The 26,188-nt window shown below is 44.8% G+C and overlaps 1 protein-coding gene across 1 annotated transcript in view; it reads right to left on the bottom strand.

Moving 5' to 3' along the window:
- The window catches only part of LOC147120037 (disco-interacting protein 2 homolog A-like), a 216,775-nt gene that overhangs the window by 17,519 nt on the left and 173,068 nt on the right, over nt 1–26,188 (bottom strand). Inside the window, exons 8-16 of the mRNA XM_085984194.1 lie at nt 23,944–24,075; nt 22,483–22,602; nt 7,739–7,936; nt 7,395–7,486; nt 5,960–6,070; nt 5,703–5,826; nt 4,717–4,826; nt 2,968–3,070; nt 1,785–1,849 (exon numbers count right to left, since the gene is read on the bottom strand). Coding sequence (XP_085840320.1) covers nt 1,785–1,849; nt 2,968–3,070; nt 4,717–4,826; nt 5,703–5,826; nt 5,960–6,070; nt 7,395–7,486; nt 7,739–7,936; nt 22,483–22,602; nt 23,944–24,075 — 1,055 coding nt within the window. The remainder of the gene's footprint in view (nt 1–1,784; nt 1,850–2,967; nt 3,071–4,716; nt 4,827–5,702; nt 5,827–5,959; nt 6,071–7,394; nt 7,487–7,738; nt 7,937–22,482; nt 22,603–23,943; nt 24,076–26,188) is intronic.

The following is a 26,188-nucleotide window of genomic DNA, read 5'->3' as shown; positions in this document are numbered from 1 at the left end:
GGGGTGATTGAAGAGTGGACTAGGGTGTCGTGAGGGAGCGGTCCCTTCAGAATGCTGAAAGGGATGGGGAGGGGAAGATGTGTTTGGTGGTGAGGTCACGCTGGAGGTGGCAGAAGATGATCTGTTGAATGTGGAGGCTGGTGGGATGAAAGGTGAGGACAAGGGGAACCCACTCGTGATTCTGGGAGGGAGGGGAAGGGGTGAGAGCACAAACCATGTTGAGTAAAGCGGAGCTCCACCAAAACTCAAAATAAGATATGAAAAGAAACAGTATGCAAGATCCATATTTAAAAAGTTCCTCCAGGCATGTAAAGAGTGTGCCTTGGTATCTCGGGCTCCCTTGATGTTCATTGATTTCCCAACTCACACAAAATTCTTGAGGATTAACATGAACATGCTTAATGGAAGAATGGACAATCAAAGTGCCAATGTAAATTATACACCATAAAAGCAATGTATAATGCGCTATAATTGAAGAGTTAAGACAGAATAGAAAGATAGCAGGATTACACGATTATAACTTCTTCCTGGTGTGCCAACAATAAAAAAATAACTGCAATAATGGGAAAGAACCACTGAAGTGCAATAGGAGAACAACGCTGAGAGGTTAGATCATGTGGTTTTATGATTCTTGTGCCATGACAAATTTTGAAAGGGGCAATGTCCCACTAGTTACTCCCTCATCTGGATGACCAAGACAGAATATTTTATCGCACCTGAAACTAGTTGTCATTTTGGCAACACTGTGCTTAAGCACACTAGGGAGGAATCCAAATCAATCACTTTGGAAAGAGCCAACTCCCACTTAAACAGCAGTGACTGCTTTGAATCAGCCTGGCATTCTGTCAACCTATCACTTGGTTGCAAGAAACAGCAACAGAACTCAGCTATGCCATATCAGGACAGAAAGAGCCAACAGCCTGGGAGATTTCAAAAAAGGACACTGTAAATGCTTTAGGACAAAATGCCTGAATGTGAAGGCTGTGAATAAACTTCAAAACAGCCTGTACCACTTATAGCGGGCACGTTGGTGCTAATGCAATTTGCGCGCTATTCCCATCGGACGGTTAATATGAATCTATGTTGTTTGTGAGGGGAACTGAAGAAGTAGCTTCAATTGCAAACGGCTGCCAAGAGATAAACTCTCGACAGAATTAATTACATTAGGAAGTAGCGAAAGCTACAAAGGTTTTTGAATATCACTAGCATGTGAAATCCCCTATTAGCAACTCATTTTAAAAATCTAACTGAGGCTTGAAAGTTGCCCCTGTTCACGCATTCGTCAAACACAGTGTTCACAATTTCATCAAATACCTAATGTTAGTCGATACCACTTAAAGATGATTAAGTATAATAGCTAATTACACCGTAACAAGTTGCAAACTACTCACTGAACACCTGCATCTGCCCAAAATAGCCGACACACGAAGTGGTGACTTTGTAATCGACAATAATAGTAATGGCAAATGGTTTGCACTATTTGCCCATTTTAAACATGGGTGGTTTAAATCACGGGGACCGTAATGGCAGCTCTATTTATACAACCTGTCTGACTCAACTAATTTTTCCACAAGAAAGCATATGATAAGATCAAGTGATCCAATTTGCAGTAAATGCAGTTTGTGTACCTAGGAAACAATGCAGGTATATGTACCATACAATGTAACTATGTACCATAGATATCCAAGCTTATATTGTGAACAGATGATGCCATGTTCATTAACTGTGGGTGGCAAAACAGACCATCAGTGCCCCTCAAAGACAAACCTGGAGAAAAGACTTACAGTTAAAATGCCATGCCACAGTCCAGCATCCCGTTTAAAGTCCAATACATTTGTTAATGTCTCCCCTGCAATACAAATGTAAAACATAAGTTATATCACAGCTCAGCTGTAACTTGCTTTATGCAGCTGTTCTGACAAATTTGCTGTAATCTGCTTCATAGCACGGCTAACAGATGTCTTACAACCCAGTTCTGTTATGTCCCACATGTACAAATCAATTATACTTCAAAACTGCTTCTGTTAAAAAAAATCCTTTGAAATGGAGTCTCACCCTCCAAGTCATGAAGTATCCAAGTTATAGGTCCGTGAAATACCATCACATCACTCTGATTTGGGGGCTACAGCTTTTAATTCATAAACAGTCTCCTCCACTTCAATGATATGTTGGATCAGTTGGTACATAAAATGTATCAGCCAGTAAGCTCTGTAAAATCTCTCTAAGTAAATATATAATCGCAGATCATTTCAAATACCCTACAAAATCAACCCCAGAATGGGAAAACACACTGAAATACAGACTGTATCATGCAGTAGTAAAGATGCACACTCAGAGCTCCCCCAGTTGGTTTAATATCTAAAATCACTAACTGATGTAATACTGTAGTACTGAATCATACAGCAAGGTTTCAGCCTCGAGTCCTGGACTGTACTGAGTGAGCTGATCTCTGCCAAGATGGCATTGGGTTGCTACAATTGGCCTTAACACCCCAGGTTTGGGAAGGGGGAAACATTAAAAATTAGGCCAAGTTTCTACCCTGATCACCATCATGGAATAACCATACGCCCGGGTTCAGGCGTGACTGAAATAACCTCTCCCTCCCGCAAAGGTCAAATTATTTACAAATATTCATCGTCTAAGCTCACACATGAAGAATTGCGACTTTGGTGAGGTACCAGAGGGCTGCTGTTACTTCTGGAACCAACACAGACAAGTCAGCACCTTCAATAGAGAAAGGGGAAAAATTAAGCAAGAAAAATGCACACTCCACACTGCCTTAGTTACTGGTCAAGGGACTATGTTGGCAGATCCTCCCATCAGCCAGGCTTGCAAGTAATAAATTTTATCCATGGGGATCCCCCCCCACCCCCACCAATGTTCCAACTAAAAACTTCTTGAATCCGATCACATTCCATCCAGCAAAGTGGCTTTTGGCTGAATATCAATTAAGCACAATTAACTCACCTTCAATGTATCCACAGCTTTGGCTAAGGGCATGGCAATGTGCCAACATGGCAGTCTGAGATACAGTGATGCCCATCGAACTTCCTTCTTTACTGGTCTTGTACTGAAGGAGGAACAAAAAAAAAGACAAATTAGGAATATTCAAAAATTATGAGCTATCCACTTTCCATGTACACCAATGTAAACAAATTAATCTGCAATCAGAAGTGATTCTATCACACCTTTGATCCAAATCAGTTATACTAGCCAATCCCTTGAGCATGCATCCAGTTTGGACCAGCAATAATAGATTATCTACCGTTCAAGATAGTTCATCAATAGTAGGTGTCGAAGTACTCAAATTTTCTTCAATTTAAAGGCAATAGGGTGAAAATTTCCTCTCTTCACTATTTGTAGAGAATTCATAAACTTGTGCATTGAAAACACATTTATGATTTTGCCACAAATAACCAGGGCAATTCTTGTTCTCCACACTTTAAAGCACTGGCTAGATGCTCATCATTTAAAGCATCTAGTAGCACCCAGTCATTGTTTGTAGCTTACATGCATCTTTATTATTTTATGCCACCATACCAGCTGCTGGACAGGTGTGCCTTGAGCCAACCTAGTACTACTAGGACAAGCTTGTTCTAACTCAATGTAATAGGGAAAACTGACAGGAAGATGTTTTAAGTAAATTTTATATGAATTATCCTCAACCATCTGCTGTGAGTGTACCATCAAAAATAGGTTTAAATGAAGGACCATAGGCCAATTTGATTATATCCTTTCAGAATACCAACCCAACAATCTACCCATTGCAGCGTCTAAGTGTTTCTTAAATGACTCCCATGTCTTGGCCTCCACCACTCTTCCTGGCAACTTGTTTCAGCTGTTCATTGCTTTCTATCCAAATAAATATTTCTTGGCACCAAACCTAAACTTGACCATCAAAACTCTGAACCTCTGCCCTCTTGTTCGCCTATCCTGGCATATCTAAACACACTATTTTGGGTTTACTTTCCTTATTACATTAAATAGTTTATACACCTCCAAGGATCTCTATTTTGAGCCTCAACAGCTTACCTAGTCAATTCTTTACTGCTTATCCCTCTCCAATGCCAGGGATCAGTCTCGATGCTTTCCTTCACACAATCTCCAAGGCCTGGATGATCCTCTTAGGATTCTTGGTTCTATTAGTTATCCAATTATTCAGGCCAAGCTAATGGGTCTGTAATTGCCACGGTGTAGTTGTTTGCCCTCACTGAATATAGGAACTGCATGCGGCCAATGTTCACTGACTGCTTCAATGTGATCATTAATTCTTCACAAATCTCTGTCATCTTTCTAAGCACCTTGGGCTGTAGTTCATCCATCCCTCAGGATTTACCAATATGCATCCCTTACAGCCACATCCAGAACCTCTGCTTTGCTAATATTTGATAGTACACTGTTGAAGTCCTCCATGGTACAAACCTCTCAAGAAGTACTGATTTAGTATGTTTACTATTTCCTGTTCATCCTCCTATTCAATTCCATATGGTTTCCTTAGGGTTTGGATTGGCTTTCTAACTACCCTTTTGCAAATATACAGTAGAAGAATTTTTTGGCGTTGCGTTTTAAATTTTGTTACAGATTTTGTGTTCAGGCAACGCAATTATTTTTGCAAAAACAATACATCTAGTTTGCTGAATAAGAAATATCGCATGCTTACCAGGTTAAATCAAAGTCCAATAAAGCACCATATTGTGAGATTAGTTCAGAACATACCTCAATGTAAGCAATATTATTGCTGGCATCCCTGATCATAGGATGCCAATCTTTAGGAGGCTTTGACAAGTGTTTAACATCGGTCACAAACCAACCCAGTCGAGGCCAACCTACAAATAGAACAAACAGTTTAGCTTGTCTGGTGATTTGAGGTTTTGATGTAGGGTGGGCAGATCAAGTTCCAACAATCAAATTGGCGGAAAGCACTTCACTACAATTATTTCCAAAATCACCTGCTGAGACTTTATTGCATTAGTTACGTACTGAAATGTATTATTAGATTTTGATGGTAATTTTAATAAATTTGGTAGTAATATCTGGCTGTCAAGGAAAGCCCACTCAAGTAAAAGTTCATTACCAAAATATTGTGCCATTTATGTGACAGAATAATGGCTGGCATTAGTGGAGTTATACATGCTGTGCACTCATTCACAGATATGCCATTTAAATCCACTATCTGCTGGTGTTGACCACTAAAGTTGAACAAAAAGGGGGAAAAAAATCCATCTGAACCCATGTTGGTAACAACATATTCTTAATGGAGTTCAATCAACCATTATAGAAAGAGTGACATTAGGCATTTAAGCACGTGTACTGTAACTCATGGCATAGTTGTGGATTGACAAGATATTGAGCCCATCTTTGTTCATCCATCCAATAAGAACCTGCAGTTTCCCCTTCCCACATCATCACAATATACAGCTGCTTCTTAAATGATTCCAGGGTTTTTGGCTCAACTACCCCACATGGAAGTCCATTCCACATATTGATCACTTTTCCTACATTAAAACAGTGACTACACTTCAAAAGTACTTTATTGGCTGTAAAGTGCTTTGGGACATCCTGAGGTCGTGAAAGGCGCTATGTAAATGCAAGTTTTTTTTAAATCTTGTGTGAAGGACTTCCTGGCTCTGACATCTCTTTCAAAAAAGTTGTGGTTATTTTACTCATTATCCCCTGCTTACTAATAAAGTGTGTGATATTACCTTTAAATTGCACCACGTCGCCAGTTTGGGACTTTGGTAATCCTTTGTGACAGGCATCACAGGTGAGAGCGACTGACACACCACAGCTGCCAAGTAGAAAGCCAATCTGCTGACTGCCAGCATCCTAACAAGAGCAAAAGAAACATTACAGAGTACTTGAGAAGAATATTTTAGCACTACAGATTCAACGACCCTAATCTAGTACTACAGAACCAACACCAATTTGGATCAAAAGTTCAGATGATATCTGGCATTACCTTTCTAGTTAATGGTACTTCAATGGGCACAGGGACCAGTTCTGCTAAAAGGCAACCGTAAAATGCCACAATAAATGCCACAGGGTCATTGTTTGGATACACCAAAGCCACCTATAACAGAACAGAGAAATGTTATTTGAAAACTGGGTCTGAAATATATGCAAGATGCTCCCAAAATGTGATGTTTGGTTAAAACGTTCAGAGGGGGCCGTCATTAAACCGCACTTTAGCTTCAGATGTTTAACTAAACCTGTGCGTTTTTAATAATTCCTGGTTGGCAAAAGAGGCAACTTTAAGAGTTTGGCACCAAAAGTAAACTTCACCAACTTTCTTTCTTCCAACAATAAATTTTTCTTTTCCTTTCCCAAATAATTAACTTACGCCTTTTTGTAGGGCAAACGTAATTTCTTATGTTTGCTCTTTGAGGTCAGTATTGAGTCTCACTGGGAAAGAGCTATGATAATTTTACATGGAATTTTACAGCGCAGAATCAGGCCATTCAGCCCAACAGGTTTATGCCAGTGTTTATGCTCCACACAAGCATCCTCCCACCCATTTTCATCTCACCCTATCATATACTTCTAACCCTTTCTCACTCATGTACTGATCTAGCTTCCCCCCATCTATGCTAATTTGCCTCAACCACTCCATGTAGTAGTGGTATTTTGTAGGATTCAACCACACTAATCTATTTGCCAGCTTATGACTGCTTTACAATTCATATCCTGCCAGCTAAGTCCCCAGCAATCTTTTGCTATTGAATTCAGCAATGATTGATGTATAGTTTATCTTCCTCTTTGTCCTCCCAAAAATCTTATCTCCTCTCCCAAAGGCTATGACTCATCTAAACACTATTCTACTGTCAGCAGCAGCCTTCTAGTACTTGCAAAAGTGGTCAGTGTGTGAGAGTCTAGGTTATGAGCACATGCAAGCTACTTGATCATGGGATGGGGTGGGCATTGCAGCCAAGATTGATCCAATCTTCAACCCATGTCCACACATGCACATTTCTAGCAAGGTCACTGCATAGGAATGTAGAGCAGGTTTTCCCCCTCCCTGACTTGAAGTCCAATTGTAGGACCCAGTCCCTACCCTGGCTATAATCAGGTAATTCAGCAGACACCAGGTTTGAAGTAGAGACCTTAGTGGTCTGTATAGCTAGGTACCTCACCAAGAGCTGCATGTAATTACTGTAATTTGTAATATTATGCTTTGCATTGGTTTGGAACTTGAAGTAGTGTTAGAAAGTAAATGCGTAAGTATCATCCTTTAAATCAATCCTGAATGTAAAAGTATACAGGGGAGGGGCAAACAAATGGGATTAGGTAGCTGTAGTGCAGCAGTTAGCACCATCACATGTAGTAAACCGCTTTTAAGTTGTAATTCCTATGATTCTACAAAAAGGAAACTACAATTCTGGGCAAGAGTGACGTACTCTATCACCAGGTCTCAGCAGTGGATCATTCTTATTGCTCAGTTTGTTGAGGAGTGTGTAAGCTAGCTTGAGGCTCCGAGTCCACAGCTTCCCTAAAACAGACAAAACAAAATAATCAACCATTAAGTACACTGTGTTGCAAGGCTTTCTGTGGCTCCAAGAAACATCATTACACTGGCCACGAAGCCATTTTAAAATCACATTAACACCACTATAAACAGATGAGTTTACTGTTTAATCCTGCATCAGTACGCATTCATTCGATCCTTGAATTAAAAAGTATATTATAAACATGATTACCAATAACAAGTGTCTATTACCTTATTCAGTTGGCAGGTGCTTACCATAAGTGAGTGTGTAAACTGGCTTCCCTGTAGTATCTAGTGAGGTCAGACAAGAGGCCTTGGGCTGTGTGGTCCCCCACCTTTGTACAGCTGCCAGCAGCGATGGAGGCCAATTCGTCACTACTCCGAGCGGCTCCCCTTGTAATGCTGTCGTCTGCAGACCTTCCGGTTTTGGCTGATTAGGGTCTGCTTGTGGAACTGAAATCGAAGCAGGATAATAAAAACAAGCAATATAAAAAGAAATTAAATCAGAAAATATGTCATAGTCCTCAATCTTTAAGTCAAGATCTCTGCCACATATCACTATCATGCGTATTAGAGACGAGGGTAAATTGACTCAGATGCTATCGTGAACGACTATTAGCATTATTGATGGGAGAGGGGAAGTACAGGGAAATTAACCAGAATTTGGTCCTAGAGTCCTTGGTACATTGGGAAATTAATGACAATGTATATATTATAGTCAGTAAATGAAAGGTGCCTAGACCCTGGGAATAGTGAGAGAGGATTTCCTCCTCTTCACCTTCTAAGACTTGGAATTATTAGTCCCTTAGCCAACTCTCATCACATCAGTGGACTGGCAATTCTTGCTGGAGTCAATGACTTTCGGTGTGAGGCCCAGTGTCGGGAGCGGCCGGTGAGTATGTATACTCAGTTTCGCGGGTTTTTTCAGAGGCTCAGTGTCGGGAGCAGCCGGTGAATATCTATACTCAGTTTCACGTTATTTTTTCAGAGGCCCATTGTCGGGAGCAGCCGGTATTTATACTCAGTTTCGCGGGTTTTTTTTCCAGAGGCTTACCAATCTCACAGACCTGCGGCGGCGTGCCACTGCCACGTCACGATTCAAAAAGTGACGCGGGCAAGAGGAAGCAGCTGATTGGGTGAGTACGGCCAGGTGAGTATTTATACTACTCTATAGTTTGACAGTTAAGGTTAATAGTGTATAAGGTTTAGACGGTCTTAATTTTGTGTTTTATAGTTTCTAAGGTCTCTGTTGTGTAGCGGGGAGTGCTAGTAAACAAGGGCCCTTGAGTATATCATTTAATTGTAGTATAATTAGTGGTATTGATTGGATTTAATTTAATTTGAATTAATTAAAGGGTAAGTTATGGCAGCACAGTCGGCCCTGTGGCATGCTCCTCCTGCACTGTGGGAAATCAGAGACACTCTCTGTGTCCCTGACGATCATGCGTGCGGGAAGTGTATCCAGCTGCAGCTACTGGCAGTCCGCATTGCGGCGCTGGAGCTGCGAATTGATACATACTGGAGTATTCGCGATGCTGAGGACTTCGTGGATAGCATGTTTAGAGAGTTGGTCACACCGCAGGTAAAGGCTGCACAGGCGGCAGGCAGAGTAGTAGGTGCAGGCAGGTAGTGCAGGGGTCCTCTGTGGCCATCCCCCTCTCAAACAGATACAGTCGCTGAAGGTAAGCATGTAGGTGCAGCAGGCGGTTAAAGAAGGCAAATGGTATGTTGGCCTTCGTAGCGAGAGGGTTTGAGTACAGGAACAAGGATGTCTTGCTGCAGTTGTACAGGGCCTTGGTGAGACCACATTTCGAGTATTGCGTGCAGTTTTGGTCGCCTTATCTGAGGAAGGATGTTCTTGCCATGGAAGGAGTTCAGCGAAGATTCACCAGGCTGATACCTGGGATGGCAGGAATGACGTATGAGGAGAGATTGGGTCGATTGGGCTTGTACTCGCTGGAGTTTAGAAGAATGAGAGGTGATCTCATTGAAACGTATAAAATTCTGACAGGACTGGACAGACTAGATGCAGGAAGGATGTTCCCAATGGTCGGGGAGTCCAGAACCAGGGGACACAGTCTAAGGATAAAGGGTAGGCCATTTAGGACAGAAATGAGGAGGAATTTCTTCACCCAGAGAGTGGTGAACCTGTGGAACTCTCTACCACAGAAGCGGTGGAGGCCAGTTCATTAAATATATTCAAGAAGGAGCTGGATATATTTCTTAAGGCTAAAGGGATCAAGGGGTATGGGGAGAAAACAGGGAGCGGGTACTGAATTTGGATGATCAGCCATGATCACATTGAATGGCGGAGCAGGCTCAAGGGGCCAAATGGCCTACTCCTGCTCCTATCTTCTATGTTTCTATATACCGCTTTGGATATTGTTGGGGGAGATGGCTTATCGGGAGAAGGCAGCAGTAGCCAACTTCCTGGCACCAGGGGTGGTTCTGCTGCACAGGACGGGAGGAAAAAGAGCGGGAGAGCTATAGTGATAGGGGATTCGATTGTAAGGGGAATAGATAGGCGTTTCTGTGGCCGCAAGCGAGACTCCAGGATGGTATGTTGCCTCCCTTGTGCAAGGGTCAAGGATGTCTGAGCGGCTGCAGGGCATTCTGGAGGGGGAGGGTGAACAGCCAGTTGTCGTGGTGCATATAGGTACCAACGGTATCGGTAAAAAATGGGATGAGGTCCTAAAAGCTGAATATAGGGAGTTAGAAGGTAAATTAAAAAATAGGACCTCAAAAGTAGTAATTTCAGGATTGCTACCAGTGCCACGTGCTAGTCAGAGTAGAAATAGAAGGATATTTCAGATGAAGACATGGCTAGAGGAATGGTGCAAGGGGGAGGGATTCAAATTCCTGGGACATCGGACCCGGTTCTGGGGGAGGTGGGACCAGTACAAATTGGACGGTTGGCACCTGGGCAGGACCGGGGCTGATGTCCTAGGGGAGGTGTTTGCTAGTGCTGTTGGGGAGGGTTTAAACTAAAATGGCAGGGGGTTGGGAACCTGTGCAGGGAGACAGAGGAAATGGAAGCAAGGATAGAAGCAAAAGACAGGAAGGAGAAAAGCAAAAGTGGGAGGCAGAGAAATCAAGGATGTAAATCAAACAGGGCCACAGTAAATAATAATTCTAAAAGGACTAAGAATGTTAAAAAAAACCAAGCCTGAAGTCTTTGGCCTAGAAATTCGGTGGGGTTTGCGCCCAGTTACAGCCCAAAGAGGGCTTCTGCGCCAGAAGGGGTGGTAGCGCTGATTTTGAGGGCCGCGGTAATGGCGGCGGTAGCCGGTAGCGCTGCGCCGGCACCGATGACGTCATCGGTGTGCGCAGTGCCCCGGTTCCGCCCCGCTACCGCCCCGACCCCCATCTTCAGTAGCGGCCGCCTCTTCCGTGGCGGCCGCTAACAACATCGGGAGACCGGGTCCTTACTGCAGTCTTAGCGGGGCGCTTTAAGGTGGAGGTGCGGCCGGCCGCTTTTTCGGCGGCCGCCTGCCCGCACCTCCTTCCCCGGCCTCCTCCACCGCCCCCCCCGCGGCATTGCCGGCTGGTTTCCGTGGAGCCCGGCACTTCTCCGTTGTGCCGGGCTCTTTTGCCGGCACTCGCGATCGGGGCTCCGGCCGTTGCAGGCACCTCCTCCTTAAGAGAAGGAGGAGGCCTGCAGTACAGCAGCCTGCCGCACCGCATCGGGTGGCGCAGCGGCACCGGGAGCGCTGAAATTCACTTTCAGCGCCCCAAGCGGGGGCGGGCACACCCTGGAACAGTGCCCGGTTCCGCCTTGGGGCGCTAAAAGTGAATATGGGACGGGCGCAACTGGCTCCGCGGCCAGCGCAAAATTTTCGGCGCAAACGAGCTGGCGGGGCTATACCCAATTTCTAGGCCTTTGTGTCTTAATGCGAGGAGCATTCGTAACAAGGTGGATGAATTCGCTGCGCAAATGGATGTAAACGGGTATGATATAATTGGGATTACGGAGACATGGCTCCAGGGTGACCAAGGCTGGGAATTCAACATCCAGGGGTATTCAATATTCAGGAAGGACAGGCAAAAAGGAAAAGGAGGTGGGGTAGCATTGCTGGTTAAAGAGATTAACACAATAGTAAGGAAGGATATTAGCTCTGATGATGTAGAATCTGTATGGGTAGAGCTGAGAAATGCCAAGGGGCAGAAAACGTTAGTGGGAGTTGTATACAGACCCCCAAACAGTAATGTTGAGGTTCGGGATGGCATTAAACGGGAAATTAGAAACACAATAAGGGCACAGCAGTTATCATGGGTGACTTCAATCTACATTTAGATTGGGCTAACCAAATTAGTAACAATACCGTGGAGGAGGAATTCCTAGAGTGTATACGGGATGGTTTCCTGGACCAATATGTCGAGGAACTAACTAGAGATCAGGCCATCTTAGACTGAATATTTGAGATCAGGCCATCTTAGACTGGGTATTATGTAATGAGAAAGGATTAATTAGCAATCTTGTTGTGTGAGGCCCCTTGGGGAGGAGCGATCATAATATGATAGAATTCTTCATTGAGATGGAGAGTGAAGTAGTTGACTCAGAGACTAGGGTCCTGAATTTAAATAAAGGAAACTACGATGGTATGAGGGATGAGTTGGCTAGGATGAATTAGGGAACGTTACTTAACGGGTTGACGGTGGATAGGCAATGGCAAACATTTAAAGATCGCATGGATGAACTTTGTTCATCACTGTCTGGCATAAAAATAAAACAAAAAAGGTGGCTCAGCTATGGCTAACAAGGGAAATTAGGGATAGCATAAGATCCAAGGAGAGGACATATAAATTGGCCAGAAAAAGCAGCAAACCTGAGGATTGGGAGCAGTTTAGGATTCAGCAAAGGAGGACAAAGGGATTAATTAAGAAGGGGAAAATAGAATGAGAGTAAGCTTGCAGGGAACATAAAAACTGACTGTAAAAGCTTCTATAGATATGTGAAGAGAAAAAGATTGGTGAAGTCAAGCGTAGGTCCCTTGCAGTCAGAATCAGGGGAATTTATAATGGGGAACAAAGAAATGGCAGATCAATTACATACATACTTTGGTTCTGTCTTCACAAAGAAGGACACAAATAACCTTCCAGGGATGTCGGGGAACATAGGGTCTAATGAGAGGGAGGAACTGAATAAAATCAGTATTTGTAGGGAAATGGTGTTAGGGAAATTGACGGGATTGATGACCGATAAATCCCCAGGGCCTGATAATCTACATCCTAGGGTACTTAAGGAAGTGGCCCCAGAAATAGTAGATGCATTGCTGGTCATCTTCCAAAATTCTATAGACTCTGGAACAGTTCCCATGGATTGGAGGGTAGCTAATGTAATCCCACTTTTTAAAAAAGGTGGTAGAGAGAAAATGGGGAATTATATCGGTAGTGGGGAAAATGCTAGAGTCCATTATAAAAGATGTAATAGCAGAGCACTTGGAAAACAGTGACAGGATCGGACAAAGTCAACATGGATTTACAAAAGGTATATCGTGCTTGACTAATCTACTGGAATTTTTTTGAGGATGTAACAGGTAGAATAGATAAGGGAGAACCAGTGGATGTGGTATATTTGGACTTTCAGAAGGCTTTCGATAAGGTCCCGCATAAGAGATTAGCGTGCAAAGTTAAAGCACATGGGATTGGGGGTAAGGTACTGACTCGGATGGAGAACTGGTTGGCAGACAGGAAGCAAAGAGTTGGAATAAACGGCTCTTTTTCCGAGTGGCAGGCAGTGACTAGTGGGGTACCATAGGGATCGGTGCTCGGACCCCAGCTATACACAATATATATATAAATGATCTAGATGAGGGTACTAGATGTAATATCTCCAAGTTTGCAGACGACACAAAGCTGGGTGGGCGTGTGTGCTGTGAGGAGGATGCAGAGAAACTCCAGTATGATTTGGACAGGTTGGGTGATTGGACAGATGCAGTATAACGTGGATAAATGCGAGGTTATCCACTTTGGTGGCAAAAACAGGAAGGCAGATTATCTGAACGGCAATAGATTGGGAAAAGGGGAAGTGCAACGAGACCTGAGTGTCCTTGTGCACCAGTCGCTGAAGGTAAGCATGCAGGTGCAGCAGGCGATTAAGGCGACAAATGGTATGTTGGCCTTCATAGCAAGAAGATTTGAGTACAGGAGCAAGGATATCTTGCTGCAGTTGTACAGGGCCTTGGGGAGACCACACCTTGAGTATTGTGTGCAGTTTTGGTCGCCTTATCTGAGGAAGGATGTTCTTGCCATGGAGAAGAGAGCGAGAGCCGGAGAGGAGAGCAGTTTGAAAAGAGCGAGAGCGGGAGAACAGTTTGAAAAGAGCGAGAGCCGGAGAGGGGAGCAGTTTGAAAAGAGGCTGGAGTAATCTGGTTAACCTGGGCTCAGCAAGTCTTTGTTTCAGGGCCTATAAAAACAGGCCTTGAAGTGCGATTTTGCACTGAGTGCGATTTCAGCAGAGTGCTGAGAGTTGGGTGAGTCAGGGAGTTAGGTGAGGCAAGGCCTCAGAGCTTTGGCGGGTGCTTCAGTGGTAGAGCGGGCCTACAAAGGGCTCCAGAGACCAGGTAGGGCTTACTTTGATGGTGGTATTGAATTATTTTAATTTGGATTGATTAAAAGGATAGGTCATGCCAGGAGAGCCCAGCCCCGTGATGTGCTCCTCTTGCTCTATGTGGGAATTCAGGGACGCTGCCAGTGTCCCTGACCAACACGTGTGCCAGAAATGCATCCAGCTGCAGCTACTAACGGAACGTCTTGGGAAGCTGGAGCTGCGGGTGGATGGGTTGTGGAGCTTTCGCGATGCTGAGAGGGTCGCGAATTACTCGTACAGTGAGTTGGTCACGCCACAGGGTAGGGCTGCAGAGGCAGAGGGGAAATGGGTGACCACCAGGCGGAACAATATAAGCAGGCAGGTAGTGCAGGGGACCGCTATGGCCATCTCCCTTTCAACCAGGTTTACCGCTTTGGATATTGTTGGGGGGGATGACTTATCAGGGGAAGACGGCAGCAGCCAACTTCCTGGCACTGGGGGTGCTCCTGCTGCCCAAAAAGGGAGGAAAAAGAGTGGGAAAGCATTAGTGGTAGGGTATTCTATAGTTAGGGGAACAGATAGGCGTTTCTGTGGCCGTAGACGTGAATCCAGGATGGTTTGTTGCCTCCCTGGTGCTAGGGTCAATGATGTCACTGAGCGGCTGCAGGGCATTCTGGAGGGGGAGGGCGAACAGCCAGAGGTCGTGGTCCACATTGGTACCAACGACATAGGTAAAAAGAGGGATGAGGTCCTGCAGCAAGAATTTAGGGAGCTGGGTAGAAGATTAAAGAGCAGGACCTCAAAGGTTGTAATCTCTGGATTACTCCCGGTGCCACGTGCTAGTGAGTATAGGAATAGGAAGATAGAACAGATGAATGCGTGGCTAAAGGGATGGTGCAGGAGGGAGAGCTTTAGTTTCCTGGATCACTAGGTCTGCTTCTGGGAAAGGTGGGACTTGTACAAGTCGGATGGTTTACACCTGAACCAGAGGTGGACCAATATCCTTGCGGGGAGGTTTGCTAGCACTGTTGGGGGGGGGGGGGGGGGGTTTAAACTAACTTGGCAGGGGGATGGGATACAGAGTGGAGCTATAGTAGGGGGTGATTTACAGCCAAATACGGAGGAAAAAACAAGTCAGCTGGGAAGGCAGAGCAAATATGCGAAGGCAAAAGGCAATATGGCAAGGCTGGAAGGCATTTATTTTAATGCAAGGAGTCTTGCAAATAAGGTGGATGAACTGAAGTTGTTGTTGAACACATGGGAGTACGATATTGTTGCTATCACGGAGACATGGTTGAGGGAGGGTCAGGACTGGCAGCTCAATATTCCGGGGTATAGAATCTTCAGGCGAGACAGAGTGGGGTGTAAAAGGGGAGGAGGTGTTGCAATATTAATTAAGGAGTCAATTACTGCTGTAAGGAGGGATGATATATTAGCGGGTTCCTCTAATGAGGCCATATGGGTAGAACTTAAAAACAAAAAGGGGGCAAGCACTTTGCTGGGAGTGTACTATAGGCCCCCGAACAGTCAGGGGGAGATAGAGGAACAGATATATAGGCAAATTTCAGAGAAGTGCGAAAATAATAGGGTAACAATAGTGGGGGATTTCAACTTCCCCAATATTAATTGGGATAGTCAGAGTGTGAAAGGCTTAGAGGGTGCAAAATTCTTAAAGGGCATCCAGGAGAGCTTTTTGAGCCAACATGTAGAAAGTCCTACAAGAGAGGGGGTGGTACTGGACCTAATTCTAGGGAATGTAGCCGGGGCAAGTGGTGGAAGTGTCAGTAGGAGAGCATTTTGGCGACAGTGACCATAATTCGGTGAGATTTAAGGTGGTCATGGAAAAAGACAAAGACGGCCCGGAAATAAGGGTTCTAAATTGGGGGAAGGCCGATTTTAATATGATAAGGCAGGATCTGGCAAAAGTGGACTGGGAGCAGATACTTTTCGGAAAATCCACATCAAAGCAGTGGGAGACTTTCAGAAGGGAAATAGAGAGAGTACAACGCCAACATGTTCCCGTAAAGGTCAAGGGTGGGACCAACAAGCAAAGGGAACCTTGGATGACAAGGGATATACAAAAATGCATTAGGAAAAAAAGGGGGGCTTTTGGCAGTTACAAAAGACTAAAGACGGAGGAAGCCCTAGAGGAGTATAAAAAGTGCAGGGGCATACTTAAAAAAGAAATTAGGAGAGCGAGGAGGGGCCATGAAATAACACTGGCGAGCAAAATAAAGGAAAATCCTAAGATGTTTTTATAAGTATATTAAAGGCAAGAGGATAACCAGGGAAAGGGTAGGGCCCATTAGGGACCAAAGTGGCAATCTGTGTGTAGAGCCTGATGATGTAGGCGGGGTTTTAAATGAATTTTTTGCATCTGTGTTCACTATGGAGAAAGAGGATGTAGACATAGAAATCGGGCAAGGGGACTGTGATATACTTGAACATATTAGCATCGAGAGGGAAGAGGTACTAGCGGTTTTAGCAGGCCAAAAAGTGGATAAATCCCCAGGCCCGGACGAGATGTATCCCAGGCTGCTGTGTGAGGCAAAAGAGATTGCAGGGGCTCTGACACAAATTTTCAGAACCTCTCTGGCCACAGGGGATGTACCAGAGGACTGGAGAACAGCTAACGTAGTACCATTATTCAAGAAGGGTAGCAGGGATAAACCAGGGAATTACAGGCCAGTGAGCCTAACATCTGTGGTAGGGAAATTATTGGAAAAGATTATGAGGGACAAAATTAGTCTCCACTTGGAGAGGCAAGGATTAATCGGGGATAGTCAGCATGGCTTTGTCAAGGGTAAATCATGTCTGACCAATCTGATTGAATTTTTCGAGGGGGTGACTAGGTGTGTGGATGAAGGAAATGCTGTGGATGTGGTATACATGAACTTCAGTAAGGCTTTTGACAAAGTCCCGCATAGGAGACTGGTCAAGAAGGTAAGAGCCCATGGGATCCAGGGTGCCTTGGCACGTTGGATCCTAAACTGGCTGAGTGGCAGGAGGCAGAGGGTGATGGTCGAAGGTTGCTTTTGTGACTGGAGGCCTGTGTCCAGTGGGGTACCTCAGGGATCGGTGCTGGGTCCCTTGCTGTTTGTGATCTACATAAATGATTTGGAGGAGAATGTAAAAGGTATGATCAGTAAGTTCGCAGATGACACGAAAATTGGTGGGGTGGTAAATTGCGAGGAGGAAAGCCTCAGGCTACAGGACGATATAAACGGGTTGGTCAGATGGGCGGAAAAGTGGCAAATGGAATTTAACCCTGAAAAGTGCGCGGTGATGCATTTTGGATGGACAAATAAGGCAAGGGAATACACAATGAGTGGTAGGACCCTAGGAAGTACAGAGGGTCAGAGGGACCTTGGTGTACATGTACATAGATCCCTGAAGGCAGCGGAACAGGAAGATAAGGTGGTTAAAAAGGCATATGGGATACTTGCCTTCATTAGCCGAGGCATAGAGTATAAGAGCAGGGAGGTTATGATGGAGCTGTACAAAACGCTGGTAAGGCCACAGCTGGAGTACTGTGTGCAGTTCTGGTCGCCTCACTATAGGAAGGATGTGGTTGCTTTGGAGGGGGTGCAGAGGAGATTCACCAGGATGTTACCTGGGATGGAGCGCCTCAGTTATGAAGAAAGACTAAACAGGCTGGGGTTGTTTTCCTTGGAGCAAAGAAGGCTGAGGGGGGACCTGATTGAGGTGTACAAAATGATGAGGGGCATAGATAGGGTAGATAAAGAGGAACTTTTCCCCTTAGTAGGGGGGTCAATAACAAGGGGGCATAGATTTAAGGTAAGGGGCAGGAGGTTTAGAGGGGATTTGAGGAGGAACTTTTTCACCCAGAGGGTGGTTGGAGTCTGGAACTCGCTGCCTGAAAGGGTGGTAGAGGAAGAAACCCTCACAACATTCAAGAAGCATTTGGATGAGCACTTGAAATGCCATTGCATACAAGGCTATGGACCAAATGCTGGAAAATGGGATTAGATTGGACAGGGCTTGATGGACGGCGCAGACACGATGGGCCGAAGGGCCTCTTTCTGTGCTGTATAACTCTATGACTCTATGAGGGAGTGCAGCAAAGATTCACCAGACTGATACCTGGGATGGCAGGAATGACGTATGAAGAGAGATTGGGTCGATTAGGCTTATATTCGTTAGAGGTTAGAAGAATGAGAGGGGATCTCATTGAAACTTAATAAAATTCTAACAGGACTAGACAGACTAGATGGATGTTCCCGATGGCGGGGGAGACCAGAACCAGGGGTCACAGTCTAAGGATAAGGGGTAAGCCATTTAGGACAGAGATGAGGAGGAATTTCTTCACCCAGAGAGTGGTGAACCTGTGGAATTCTCTACTACAGAAGGCAGTTGAGGCCAATTCATTCATTAAATATATTCAAGATGGAGTTAGATATATTTCTTAAGGCTAAAGGGATCAAGGGATATGGGGAGAAAGCAGGGACAGGGTACTGAATTTGGACGATCAGCCATGATCTCATTAAATGGCGGAGCAGGCTCGAGGAGCCAAATGGCCTACTCCTGCTCCTATCTACTATGTTTCTATGAACAGAATCAGCATATCTACAGTTCGAGGCTATGTGAGCCATATTACAAGAAGGTGAATGATTGATGCAGTTAAAGTAAAAGCTTTCTGGAGGTCGAACTCAGGAAAGTGGGTTGTAGCACTGGAGAAGGTTACAGCGATGGAGAGGGGCGAGGGCATGGAATTACTTAAACACTAGGATGAGTATTTTAAATTTGAGGCAATGTGGTTCGGCAATGGGTAAGAGGAACTTACTGTGGGATAAGTTTTTATTCGCTTATGGGATCTGGGCATCGCTGGCAAGGCCAGCATTTATTGCCCATCCCTAGCTGCCCTTGAGAAGGTGGTGGTGAGCTGTCTTCTTGAGCCACTGCAGTCCCTGTGGTGAAGGTACTCCCATAGTGCTGTTAGTTGGGAGTTCCAGGAATTTGACCCAGCGATGATGAAGGAACGGCGATATACTTCTAAGTCAAGATGGTGTGTGACTTGGAGGTGGTGGTGTTCCCATGCGCCTGCTGCCCTTGTCCTTCTAGGTGGAAGAGGTTGCGGGTTTGGGAGGTGCTGCCGAAGAAGCCTTGGTGAGCTGCTGCAGTGCATCTTGTAGATGGTACACACTGCAGCCACGGTACGCTGGTGGTGGAGGGAGTGAATGTTTAAGGTGGTGGATGGGGTGCAAATCAAATGGGCTGCTTTGTCCTGGATGGTGTCGAGCTGCATTCATCCAGGCAAGTGGAGAGTATTCCATCACACTCCTTACTTGTGCCTTGTAGATGGTGGAAAGGTTTGGGGAGTCAGGAGGTGAGACACTCGCCACAGAATACCTAGCCTTTGACCTGCTCTTGTTGTCACAGTATTTATGTGGCTGGTCCAGTTAAGTTTCTGGTTAATGGTACCCCCCAGGATGTTGACGGTTGGGAATTCGGCGATGGTAATGCCGTTGAATGTCAAGGGGAGGTGGTTAGACTCTTGCTTGTTGGAGATAGTCATTGCCTGGCTCTTCTGTGGCACAAATGTTACCTGCCACTTATTAGCCCAAGCCTGAATGTCGTCCAGGTCTTGTTGCATGCAGGCATGGACTGCTTCATACCGGAGGAGTTGTGAATTGCGCTGAGCACTGTACAGTCATCAGCGAACATCCCCATTTTTGACCTTATGTTGGAGGGAAGGTCATTGATGAAGCAGCTGAAGATGCTTGGGCCTAGGACACTGCCCTGAGTAACCCCTGCAGCGTTGTCCTGGGGCTGCGATGATTGACCTTCAATCACCACAAACATCTTCCTTTGTGCAAGGTATGACTCCAGCCAGTGGAGCGTTTTCCCTGATTCCCATTGACCTCAGTCAGGAAGGAGTGGCCCTTGGAGTCCTCAACATTGACTCCGGACCCCATGAAGTCTCATGGCTTCAGGTCAAGCATGGGCAAGGAAACCTTCTGCTGATTACCGCCTACCGCCCTCCCTCAGCTGATGAATCAGTACTCCTCCATGTTGAAATCCACTTGGAAGAAGCACCGAGAGTAGCAAGGGCACAGAGTGTACTCTGGGTGGGGGACTTCAAATGTCCATCACCAAAAGTGGCTTGGTAGCACCACTACTGACCGAGCTGGCCGAGTCCTGAAGGTCATAACTGCCAGTCAGGGCCTGCGACAGGTGGTGAGAGAACCTACTTGACCTTGTCCTCACCAATCTACTTGTCGCAGATGCATCTGTCCATGACAGCATTGGTAGCAGTGACCGCCGCAGTCATTGTGGAAACGAAGTCCCGTCTTCACACTGAGGACACCGTCCATCGTGTTGTGTGGCACTACCACCGTGCTAAATGGGATAGATTCAGAACAGATCTTGCAGCTCAAAACTGGGCATCCATGAGGCACTTTGGGCCATCAGCAGCAGCAGAATTATATTCCACCACAATCTGTAACCTCATGGCCCAGCATATCCCTCACTCTACCATTACCACCAAGCCAGGGGACCAACCCTGGTTCAATAAAGAGTGTAGAAGAGCATGCCGGGAGCAGCACCAGGCGTACCTAAAAATGAGGTGCAAACCTGGGGAAGCTGCAACACAGGACTACATGCATGCTAAAAAGCGGAAGCAGCATTGTATAGACAGAGCTAAGCGATTCCATAATCAACGGATCAGATCAAAGCTCTAAGCTCTGTAGTCCTGCCACATCCAGTCATGAATGGTGGTGGACCATTAAACAACTAACGGGAGGAGGAGGCTCCATGAATATCCCCATCCTCAATGATGGTGGAGTCCAGCACGTGAGTGCAAAAGATAAGGCTGAAGCGTTTGCAACCATCTTCAGCCAGAAGTGCCGAGTGGATGATCCCTATTGGCCTACTCCCGAGGTCCCCACCATCACAGAAGCCAGTCTTCAGCCAATTTGATTCACTCCACGTGATATCAAGAAATGGCTGAGTGCACTGGATACAGCAAAGGCTATGGGCCCGTACAACATCCTGGCTATTGTGCTGAAAACTTGTGCTCCAGAACTAGCCGCGCCTCTAGCCAAGCCGTTCCAGTACAGCTACAACACTGGCATCTATCCGACAATGTGGAAAATTGCCCAGGTCCACAAAAAGCAGGGCAAATCCAACCTGGCCAATTACTGCCCCATCAGTCTACTCTCAATTATCAGCAAAGTGATGGAGGTTTTCATCGACAGTGCTATCAAGCGGCACCTACTTACCAATAAACTGCTCACTGATGCCCGGTTTGGGTTCCGCCAAGACTACTCAGCTCCCGACCTCATTACGGCCTTGGTCCAAACATGGACAAAGGAGCTGAATTCCAGGTGAGGTGTGAGTGACTTCTCTTGACATCAAGGCAGCATTTGACTAAGTGTGGCATCAAGGAGCCCAGTAAAGTTACAGGCAGCAGAGTTTTGGATGAGGTGAATGTTAGAGGTTGGAGGATGGGAGGTTGGACAGGAGAGTACTGGAATAGTCAAGGTGGCAAAGGCATGGATGATAATTTCAGCAGATGAGTGGAGGTAGCAACAGAGGCGGGCAATGTTACAGAGGTGGAAGTAGGCAGATGGAAAAGATATGGGGTCAGAAGTTGACCTTGGGTTTGAACAGTATGCAGATGTTGCAAACAGTCGGGTTCAGCATGTCTAATGGCCAGGGAGGGGGAGGGGGATGGAGTTTGTGGCAAGAGCTATTTGCCCAACGAATACCCACCAAACCCATAAGCCTGGTAAAAGCAGGCGTAAGGCCTTCTTTTATCAGCATATAAGGGTTTAAATAAAAGTTAAAATAATTTTTTTTTTAAATGATTTAAACATTCCCTTACATTTAAAATTAGTTTGTTATTTTTGTCCCGTTTAAAAATGTTTAAATTTATTTTTCAAAAAATTACATTTTTATTTTAAATGTCTAATTAAATGTAAATTATTTTAAGTAATTTTGAACATGTGATTAATTATTTCTATTTCAGTGGTATGAAATTGTATTTTTTAGGTGATTCCTATTATGCTTATGGAGATTCCATATGTAAATGGTTACCCCATAAGCATAATAGGAATCCCCCTTTGTCATTGGTTGGCCTGCCCCATGTGATCCCAGGGGCGCTTGCGATTTCTGAAAATGAAACTGCACACTAATGTATCTGAATGCTCAGTACTGAGTAGTTCAGTTTTCTCCAATAGAAGAACTGGTTTCATCTTCTGGTTCGAATCCGGCCTCGGGTGACTGTCTGTGTGGAGTTTGCACATTCTCCCCGTGTTTGCGTGGGTTTCCGCCGGGTGCTCCGGTTTCCTCCCACAGTCCAAAGATGTGCGAGTTAGGATGATTGGCTATGATAAATTGACCCTTAGTGTTAGGGGGATTAAATACGTGGGTGGGGGCCGAAATGGCCTCTATCTGCACTGTGGGGTTTCTGTGATTCTGTGTGTGATCTTTATCTAGACGATTGTACCTTCCAGCTGTTCTTCAAAATCATCCACAAAGAATTCTTTCAGTGGTGGCCGCTTGGGTCTCTTGAGTGTGTTAAGGAGCTGCTGAATTTTTGACGAGACTCTGCTATTCACAGGTACACCTGTCAAAATGAGCAAAAGAAGCATATTCTTTTCAAATTTTCTCTACTAGGTCTACCATGAGGGCTTTTATTTTGGGATGGAGATGAACAATTTTCAAATATTACAGGCTACAAAGGCACATCACTACAGTCTGGTTCAAGAGAGAATTTGGGTGGTTGTTAAAATGACAGATGGCGCTATGAAAGTAAAGCATATTTTTTTAATTTTACAGCATTTGGCGCTGTTGATGCTGTTTGACAGGTGTCCCTAGATTGCACACAGCAGTGGGCATGCTGTGAGCCGATGTTTGACATATGTCACATTTGTCCTCAGGTTGTTTGTAGTACTGGGCATTATTAGAGCTCACATCTATCATCCTGACTCAGTAGTAGCATACTTGCCTCAGAGTCAAAAGGTTCAAGTCCCACTCTAAAGACAACGCAAAATCTACACTGACACTCCAGTGCAGTGCTGAGGGAGTGCTGCACTTTGAGGTGCCTTTTTTTTCGGATGAGACGTTAAAACGAGGCTCTATCTGCCCTCTCATGCGAACTATTTCAAAGAAGAGAAGTGAGGTATTCTGAAGTGAGCTATTCTCCCTTGTGTCCTGGCCAATATTTATCCCTCAACCAACACCTAAAAACATTATCTGGTCATTACCACATTGCTAGTTGTGGGACCTTGCTGTGCGAAAATTGGCTGCCACGTTTCCTACATTACAACAGTGACTACACTTCAAAAAGTACTTCATTGGCTGTGAAGTGCTTTGGGATGTTCTGACGATTTTTAAAATTTCTGTCACTTGGGTTTGAATCATGCCCAGATTAACGAGATTAATGTCTCCTTCCTGGTGGCAAGGGTTCTATGTGAAATAGGTTTGAGCACTCTTAATGAGAACTGTAGTAGATAGAAGCCCACACTGCATTAAATGCCAACAGTTTGTCAATCTGATTCGGAGAAGGCACAAAGGCGTTTAATATAGGAATGATAAAGTTCACAACAATAGGTGTTGCTCTTTTAAGTCTGGGCTGGTCAGAATAAAGGATGCTTCACTTTGCAACTGCCCCTTCCATCAATTTAAAAATTCTTTAGTCACTGGGTGCCTGGAATTGAACTGGTTCTTTTTCTGAACACAAACATACTTCATTTAAAGACAACAAAAATCACACCACCCCTCAACTGAAAAAAAAGCTAAATTCAAAAAATTAAGCACAAGTTGTTCAATTGGATCCAATTTCAGTCACTGCGGTCAGGATTATGTTCTCAAGTGTTGAGCGCCAGACTCTGCTCGAAGTAAGATTTTAAAAGCACAGTCACACCACTTTGAACATATTCAAAGTTGAAACCCATCAAAAACTCACCATCAGCAGTTTCCATTACGCTACTGTTGAAACCACGAGGAACACCACGAACTGAGGAAACTTGCGGCCGCTCAAAGTGGGCAATACGCTCCGAGGCACCGGTGGTCACATCTGGCGGTGCTGAGTGGTTGTCTGAATAGAAGGTAAAGAAAGGATTAAAACATTTGGTGATTTTATCTGATGGGAACTAAAGAATAAACCACTTGGTGCATTCCACTTACAACATACAACTTATTTTCCTAAGTAGTTATCTCCTCGCCCCTTCTTGCTGGGGTAACAGCTCCATAGGAGCTGGTTGCTTTCCAGGAACTTGCTTAAGTGGCTAATACAATTAAGTGCAAGTCTCAACAGTGTGTGGCAAGTAGATCACAGAAGATCACAACAGAGCTCAATCCTTTCCTCACGTAATGTCCATACACACCGACTTCCAGCAGTGGTCTCTGCAGTGATCCAGAGTGAAAACCCTGTAGATTTTCCCCTCCCTAACCCAAGGAGTAGAGGCCAATCATAATGTTCCTGCCACTACCCTTACTGAGATCAGCTAACTCCGCATAAACCAGATTGTGGCAGAGTCCAAAACGAGGGGCCATTATTATAAGATAGTCACTATCGACTCCAATAAGGAATTCAGGAGAACCTTCTTTACTCAGAAATTGGTGAAATGTGGAACTCGCTACCACATGGTTTGGTTGAGGTGAATAGCATCGACACATTTAAGGGGAGAGAGAAAGAAATAGTAAGGTGGGAGGAGGCTCGTGTGGAGCATAAACACTGGCATAGACCAGGTGGGCCGAAAGGCCTGTTGCTGTGCTGTAAAATTCTATGTGATTAAACCTGGACCCTTTCTGGTTTCTGCAGCTGAGCTACTCAGTAAATAAACTCACCGAGACTCTAGGTACGCAGCATACAATTTAACAACATTTAAAACGGTATCTCAATTGATTTTCATCTTTACTGGGGTGTTATAAACCCTAGAGCAATATGAGGAACATGAATTCCATTCCATTTAATGTACTAAGATCAGAAGCTTGGCAGAGTTGTGCACAGAACAGGATTCCTTCCACTCTGCGACACCCTGGAACATTCCCTGGAACTGGGCTCAATGAGCTTGTGCACAATGACATTTCATGGCAGGAGATGATGCACCATTTCCCTTTTGACTGGCTATCTTCCACAATAAATGTATAGAATCATAGAATGATACAGCACAGAAGGTAATTTGGCCCATCATGCCAGCTCTTTGAAAGAGCGATCCAATTAGTCCCATTCCCTTGCTCTTTCCCTATCACCCTGTAAACTTTTCCCCTTTCAAGTGTGTATCCAATTCCCCATTGAAAGTTACTATTGAATTTGCTTCCACCAACCTTTCAGACAGTGCATTCCACATCATAACAACTCACTATGTAAATTTTGTTTTCCTCATGTCGCCTCTAGTTCTTATACCAATTACCTAAATCCGTCTTCTCTTGCTTTCGACCCTTCTGCCACTGGAAACAGTTTCTCCTTATTTACTCTATCAAAACCCTGCAAGATTCTGAAATCTCCCCTTAACCTTCTCTGCTCCAAGGAGAACAACCCCATTCTCTCTAGTCTCTCCATGCAACCAAAGTTCTTTATCCCTGATACCATTGTAATTAATCTCCGCTGCACCCTCCAAGGCCTGGAAATCCTTCCTGAAGTATGGTGCCCAAAATCAGCCACAATACTCCAACTGAGGCCTAACCAGTGTTTTATAAAGGTTTAGCGTAACTTCCTTGCTTTTGTACTATATGCCTCTATTTATAAAGCCAAGAACCCCATATGCCTTTTTAATAGCAACTTGTTCTTGCTACCTTCAAGGACGTGTACGTACACCCCAGGTCTCTCTGTTCCCACACCCACTTTAAAATTGTACCATTTTGTTTATATTGCCTCTCCTAATTTTTCCTAACAAAGTTAATCACTTCACGCTTCTCTGCGTTAAATTTCAACTGCCACGTGTCAGCCCATTTCACCAATATATCTATGACCTCCTGAAGTCCGTGACTATCTTCCTCACGGTTTACTACATTTGAGGTATGTGTCATCTGCAAATGACATTTGAAATTCTGCCCTGTATACCCAAGTCCAGATCATTTATATACATCAAAAAAGAGCAGTGGTTCCGACACCGACCCTGGGGGACACCAGTGCACACTTCCCTCCAGTCTGAAAAACAACCGTTCATCACTACTCTCTGCTTTCTGTTCATTAGCCAATTACGTAT

Source organism: Somniosus microcephalus, chromosome 4 (assembly GCF_052327205.1).
Source record: "Somniosus microcephalus isolate GS21.2 chromosome 4, FLI_Smic_1.0, whole genome shotgun sequence".
In the NCBI taxonomy this organism is placed as follows: Eukaryota; Metazoa; Chordata; class Chondrichthyes; order Squaliformes; family Somniosidae; genus Somniosus; species Somniosus microcephalus.
Note: the sequence above shows the minus strand (reverse complement) of the source record. Positions and strands in the feature narration are given on the sequence as shown.